Here is a 7381-nt window from a genome sequence, read left to right on the forward strand (position 1 = left end):
CAGTTCAGATTTATAAGCCAGAGGAATACGGAGCCTCTTTCGAGAGAATTTTGTTACTTGGTCACAGTAACTGCAATAACTGGTGATTTTCACTACTGCTTAAGTTAAACAGGTAGAAGAAATTGATGACAAATTTACTCACCTGAAAATGATCACTGATTGGTTGATTAACCCCCACCACCCAACTGATAGATACTAAAGATATTTGTGTCTTTCAGACAAATGGTCCAAAATAATAATAAGATCCTACATGTACCTTAAGCCCATCTACACCAGTCTGTTCATGGACGTAAAGCACAGGAGACACAAACATATATTTTGAGGCAGTTATGTGTTTGCAGCTTACTTGCCCCCTTAAGGTCGGAGTTAATGGGTCAATAGTAAGAAAGAGACTGGGTGAAAGACTCATCTCCCATTCTCCAAAAACATGTCAGTAATCCCCCAAGACTGAGTTAAACCTTTAGACTTTTTGGAAGGTTTGTGACCAGTTAGATCTGGTGCAAAAACCTGTGACAGCATTTCACAAAAAGAACATACCAGCAGTCAAACAGGGCCGAATAGGTTTAGATAATTTGTTTTCTCCCTTTAATAAATGAAATCATGATTTAAAAACTGCATTTTGAATGTATTCAGGTTATCACTGACACATATATGTCTCATGTTCTCAAGTCTTTTGATAACAAGAAATGCTTAAGTCTGACAAATATACAAAAAAATAGTCAGAAAGCGGACAAATACTTTTTCACATGATGTGACAGGAAACATAAAGGTCTTTTATTTGAAGACCAGTGTGTTTTGAAAAAATGTCAATAGGCATTAGTCAGCTAATGTCATTAGTTATGCATTTTTTTTCTTGGTTAAAAATAAGTTTTCTTTTGTCTGCTTGTATTTGAAAGACTTGTTTTTTATCTTCTCAATACCACAATTGGGAATAATCCATCCTCTCCCCTTCAGCGTGTGTAGGACCTCTTCCAGGTGAAATTCCCTTCTTGTGCATCCATGGCGCATTGATCAGCAGCCTGTGGTCTTGGTCTTCTCATCTCTGTGGCTTTTCTCCTACGAGCAGGAGCCATGCTCCAGCCCCTCAGCCTAGCCTGACTATTTTCTTCCATTAGAGCACTCCAACTCACCCTGTTCCTCTCATCCCCACGCAGGAATTCAGCTACGACCCTAAAGTACTCCAGAATTGAGATATGACTCCACATTTCTCCCCCCTGCTCCTCCAGAGCAAATCCACAATGCCCTCCCCTGTCTGTCAACATCAGAAAGAAATACGGATTGCTCATAAAAAGGGGAAGGGGCAAAGTGGAGGCAGGCGGGAGGAGAGGGTCATCACTGCTGCATACACAGAGCACAGGGACCGCCACCTCATCTGCATCTCTCAGTGGCTCGTTTCTCTCCCAGTAGCTTTCCCAGTCCTTGGCTGGGTATGCCCTCTCATCCAGCGCCCAGGCTGCTGAAGATGCCAGGCCCCACTGGGAGTGAGATCTTGAGCTCAGTCCAGAATTTAAAGGGCTTAATTGAGGCTGAGCTGGAGAGCAGAAAAGTGCTTCCTCAAAGTCCCTGAGGGACGAAGAGCTGAGGGCCCGATCCACATCCCGGACGCCTCTGAAGGAACTCGCATATCTTATAAAGAAAACCAACAAAAGAAAGATATCATATCCATGCTTCATTTATGTCTGTGCTATAACACTTTTACTGTTCTCACCTTCTGAGCTGCTGTTTTCGGTGAAACAGTGCCCCCCAGCGGTAAATAGGAGGCATAGGCGTTTCAAACCACAGTTGGCCGAGAAGCACAGGTGAGATTGCTGCTGCTGCTGTCAGGTACGTGCTCGATCCACACTCCCCCAAATATGAAAGAAGAACCCCTGAGCCTGACCCCTCACTCACTGCAAAAAGCACAGAGGACGGGTGGCGGCTGTGGACATAAGCCACCGCCTGATCACGGAAGACATGAAAGATAGTGACACTGTGAGATCATGGTCAAAACAGAAATAAGTGACCGGTATCGATTTTACAACAACATGTCTAACTCAGTGTTCGAATTAGTTTCTTGAGGGATTTGATGCAGACGTGAATATTATCCTGGGAATATATATATATATTACATTTTTTAAACCCCATTTTTTCTATTTTGTTTTTAGTTCTTCCTCTTTATTATTTTTATTTATATCTTTTGAAACCCACAGACGATTCTGTTGGTATTCCTTAGTGTGTGCACCTTGGACACTGTAGTGACACCAGAGGGACAGAGCTGCAGGTGCACCTGACGTGCATAACCTTTGAACCATATGACCACTGGCTGAAAATGAGCTACTGTTGGAATTTTTGATTTAAAAAAATTAATAACTAAATATTTGCACACCTACACCAAAAAATAGGGCAGGTGCTGGGCCATAAAAGAGTCAGAGCAATAAATATGCTAATTTAGTAGCAGTGTGCCAGCTGTTGGTATTTTTCACATACACAGTTGAATTTTTTTTGCTCACATTTCTTAAATGTTCGTCATTCTGCATTTTCTAAAAAGTTTTCTAGATCATTTTTTCAATCTGCATCAGGCAGATGATCTTCAGAGAAAATATTGCAAAAAACCAACAAAAACTCCCAAAAACAAAAAAACAAAAAAGTTTCAACTGTAACTAAAAAAAAGTTGAAATGCTTTGTAAAATTCACAAAAGCAAAAAAGGTTTGCAAATCTCATGAATGTATGTTTTCTCAGAAGGTCATACAAAAACATATGAAATGTTTAAACTGAGAAAATGTGGCTGAAGCATATACTTGTGTGTGGGAGACTTTCAGTTGGCCTTGAAATGACTCCAATCGTCAAGTGACTCAGCTGACTTGTTAATCACTGAGGGTGAGGCCACTCAGGTAGTTTAACTCTTATGTGGCCTTGCCTCTGGGGTGGACAAGGTTCAGCCTGTGTTCCTAAAAGCTACAGGGCTGAGCACTCCTGAGCTTCCCTGTGAAGGCTTACACCAGGGAGCCAGTGAGCAGAGTACATCCAGTAGTTGAACCTGTGATTCAGAAGGAACAATCCATCTCTCACCTCTCGATTCTACTTTTTGCACATTATGTGGTTCTGTTTCAGCAGGTGGTGACCTCCAGCTCGCACCAGAGTGGAACTAAAAGAAGGAGATTGTGGATAGAAACAGCAGAAATGGGCTTTCTCTGACAGGCTGGGCGCAGCCTTAGCGATAGGGTCAGAAGTTCAGTCATTTGGGAAGGGCTCAGAGTGGAGATGCTACTCCTCCACATCAAAAGGTGCCAGCTGAGTTTGTTTGGGCATCTAGGATACTTCTTGGATGAGGCTTTCTGGGCCTATCCTACCTGGAGATAGCCCTGGGGTAGATACACTACATACTGAAGAGTTTATGTCTCTCGGCTTGCCTGGGAATGCCTCAGCGTTCCCAGGTGTTGAAAATGAGCTAACATCAGTTTTAAATTGATGCATTTTCTCAGTTTAAACATTTGATGTGTTCAATTGTCTATTGTGAGTAAAATATGGATTTATGAGATTTGCAAATCGTCACACTCAGATTTTACTTACATATTACACACTTATTCGAATTGAAATTTTCAAATGCATCCATACCTCAAACACAAACAAGCAAAACCAAAAGCAAGCACAAATGTCCTCACAACCAACACAACGGATCTTTTTTTCGTTCTTCTTTTGCTTTCTTTTCTTTCCTTTCGTTTTTATGAATGGCACAAAAATGATGTCAGACAACCAAGCCGTGCAAAACAAACCAGTTGAACAACCGAATGCATTGTTCTAAGTGAAAGTATATCTCAGCCAGACTGCTTCACGTATTAAAACATGTATTCTTACTGGTCCTGGCTGTCATGCCTTTAACACGATCAGATCAAGTGCCTATGGAAACCGTGCCGTAGCCCTTCAAAGGTATTTAGACCTACAGTTTTGTTTTTTGCTGTTTCCTATCCTGTCTGGCAGCTTTTGCAGTCTCAGTTATGATCTGAATGCACTGCTATGCCAAACCCATTTTGCTTTTTATAAATTCTCTATACGGTCCCCTTGTTTAGGAGAAAATATGGAAAGATGTAATAAAAAAGTACAAATAGTAATGCACAATATATGTCCAACTGCCGCACCTGTAAGAAAAATAAACATACAGCACTTGGACCACAAAAAGTAGAAACAACCCACACGTACATAAATCAACGAGCTTCTTGTGGTGTGTGTGTCTGTGTGTGTGTGTCACGAAATGTTCTTGAAAATGACCTACATTTTTAACTCAGTGTCACTTTCAGATCAGCATAACTTTATTTGTGATACCTAATAATTAAAAAAAACTTATCCGAAACAAGGAAATCTTTCCTGGAAACTAACGGAAAGTAAACCAAATTAACAAACAAACAAAAAGCTAAAATACCTTATCAACACTGAGCTGAATGAAACAAACAATCATTTCCATTAAAAGAGTTAAAATTTTAATCATGTCTTAGACAGAAGGTGTGGATTTTCTTTGTCCAACAGTTTCTGTTTGATAATGAAATTGTCTTTCTTTACCTGCTCGAGATCAGCTGGGTCTCCAAACTCGGTTACTCGTGCTGTGGTCAGCGGGCACCCCTCTGTGCCCCGAGGGTGAAAGACCACCACATAAAAGCCCTGACACAGAGCCTGTTGGCACAGCATCTTTAAGTGGGGGGTCATCCCTCCCCAGTATTGAGGGATGAGGAGGAGGACAGGGGGTGCTGAGGTGAAGCAGCCCGGTGCCCTCACCCCTGACTGGTGCTCCTTCCTCACATCCCACTTCTTTCTTGTGGCAGCCTCACCCATCTTTGTTCCTACAGCCCAGTCCACAGCTATGATTCCCCCATCTTTCAGTAGCAGGTTGTCTCTAGTGAACTGCAACGCCTCTCCATGTTGGCCCCACAGCAGGCTGGACAGTGTCTGGAGGTGGGGGTCTCCCCTCGGCCAGGTGGCCAGTCTCGGCTTGGCCAGAGAGCCACAGTGCCGGAGCAGATATTTAGCCAGCGCGGTGGGTTTGCATATGAGTCTGGATTCATCTGAGATCTGACCTGACCCTGACAAAATATTAGTCCCTGCTGATTTGACCTCTTCAGCCCTTGCACTGGTGTTCTTGTGAAGTGGCAGCCCCAGGATCAGGCAAATAATAACCCAGAGTCTCCAGCTTAAAGCCCTGACTGCCAGCCCTGTCCAACAATGCACTCTGGGCAAGCGGAGAGTTAGAGACAGCAGCAAAAGTAGCACGGATGGGAACAAAAAGAGGAAATAATCCCCTACAAATGATGCCATTTGTAAATGCAAAATGATGTATTTTAATCCAGTGTTTTCTTTGAATATCTTGACTTTTATTTCTTCAAAAACAGTTAACGGCCATCTTACTTGTTTCTCCAGGAACCTGAAAATCCAGCCTGACACGCAATCTGTTGCTCTGTATCGTCGTCTCCTTTTTCCAATTCAGAGAGATTCAAGAGAAGTTTTCAAAGATTGCCAAAGAGAGAGAAAAAAGAGGGCCGGGGCAAATGTTAGTTGTTCTGCACTTGCTGCCCCTGCTTTCTCCTCCCTCCATAAATCATTTACTACCAGCTCACATAAAAATCAAGCAAACAGAAGCCACATAAATCTGAGCCATTAAATCTTAAATGATCATAGTCTTGGACCTTATTCTGTTCCTGGAATCATTTCGACACTTATTTTTAACAACGGCTTAAATGCAAATATCAGTATATTTTTGCACTGAAGAACGGTCACTGTAAAATTTCCTTCAACAGTTTTATTCTCATTAAAAATCTGTAAAGAAGTTTTAAAGTAATGTTTTATTTCCGCTCACAGTTTGATTTTGGAGGAAGATTTATATTCTTTAATCAAAGATGAATGCTTGTTAGTGTTGGTTTATAATCACGGAAGATGAAATATAACTATTTTTAATTACCTGCAAAAATTGTATTTTCAGTGACTCTTACGGTTCAAAGTGTGTAATAATTACCATTAGTATGCAGTACATTACTGGTAATTTGACTGTGACATTTTTTAAAAAAGTATACACAACTGAGGACTGACAGGTATGACTGGTTGGGGTAGTGTACTCCTCCCCTCTAGGAAAGATAACCATATGATAACCAGTAAAATGTTAAATTTATTGATTACAAGCAAAAATACTGAAATCCTCCTGAACCACTTCAGAGGCTCCTAATAAGGATTTCATCCTGAGTCATTCATCACCTCATGACCAAGTCATTCTTCAATAAGAACAGAACAGAAAAGTGATGAATCCAAATGAGCTTTTACAGAAAACATCAGAATAAGAAAGACAAATATGTAAAATCATAAAACATCATTGCAAAATGTAATAATAATATTTTTTATTATAATATACACAAATTAAATAAATGTATGCCACAAATAAGGTTACAGAATTATGAAGACGGGGATTATCCCCAACACACTGCCTATTTTTATTTAAATCTAAATAGAAAAACACACAGTGGAATCAGTCATGGATCGGCCTCCCTGGAGCCTGGGCCTGAACATTTGTGGGATCATCTTGACGGAAAACAAAACAGTAGGCAAGCAAACATCCAAAGACGAGCTCTGAATGTCCTTCAAGAAGCCTGGAGAACTATTCCTGAAGACTACCTACTACTATTTCCAATTTTCCTGACAAAATATGAAGAAATGAGGGGTGTCTCAAGTGTTCTGTCTCCACATGGTGTACTTTTGTGTGTGAATGCCAGTCTACTTACATAACAAAAGTAAATAATAATACAGTAGCTGCTGATAAAAATCATAGATTAAAATTCATGCCTGCAGAACTAAAATGTACTGTCTTCACTAAAAGTCTCACCCTCCACATTGTGTGTTAATGTAAGCTTGACCGCATTTTCATGATGTTCAGCTTCTCGCTCGGCGCAGTGCTAAAATGAAAGTATGCACGTTGGTATTTCTACAAATAATAACGCGCCCCTGATGAACCTCCTAAGGGCACAGTGGCAGTGGAGCGAGTCAGGGCAGATGTAAATGTATCCAAACTAAGACAAATACACTCCATGCATTTGAATATATTTTACTCTATTATATTTTTACCTTTCAGTCTGTTCAAGCCAGTTAAAGTGTAAAAGGGTAAATTTAAGACTCCATATTTCTCATTTTTTTCAAAATGAATGGAAACGGAAATTTCTTAGAGTTAATATACTATATTAAAATAGCAGTTTAACAGTAATAAACTTGAAGTCTAAAGTTTAAAGCGCACATATTTCTGATTCAATTGTGTTATAGTGTATATTAAAGCTAAACGCATAATAATCTTACTGACTGATCATGACAAAGGTTAGACAGGTAGAGCGAGTCCTTCTAACCCCGCCCTGGCAATTAGGAAACATAAAAGCAGGT

General features: G+C 40.5%; 1 protein-coding gene across 1 annotated transcript; it reads right to left on the bottom strand.

The window, feature by feature from the left end:
- Positions 1-950: 950 nt before the first annotated feature.
- LOC308387075 (protein ABHD15) lies at positions 951-5284 on the bottom strand (the record flags this gene model as incomplete). The annotated part of the gene is made up of 3 exons (XM_080866957.1): positions 951-1626; positions 1709-1938; positions 4535-5284. 3 exons carry the CDS (start codon positions 5282-5284, stop codon positions 951-953), a joined length of 1656 nt encoding a protein of 551 aa, XP_080723083.1.
- Between the last annotated feature and the right edge of the window lie 2097 nt (positions 5285-7381).

Source organism: Rhamphochromis sp. 'chilingali' (assembly GCF_963969265.1).
Source record: "Rhamphochromis sp. 'chilingali' genome assembly, chromosome: 19".
In the NCBI taxonomy this organism is placed as follows: domain Eukaryota; kingdom Metazoa; phylum Chordata; class Actinopteri; order Cichliformes; family Cichlidae; genus Rhamphochromis; species Rhamphochromis sp. 'chilingali'.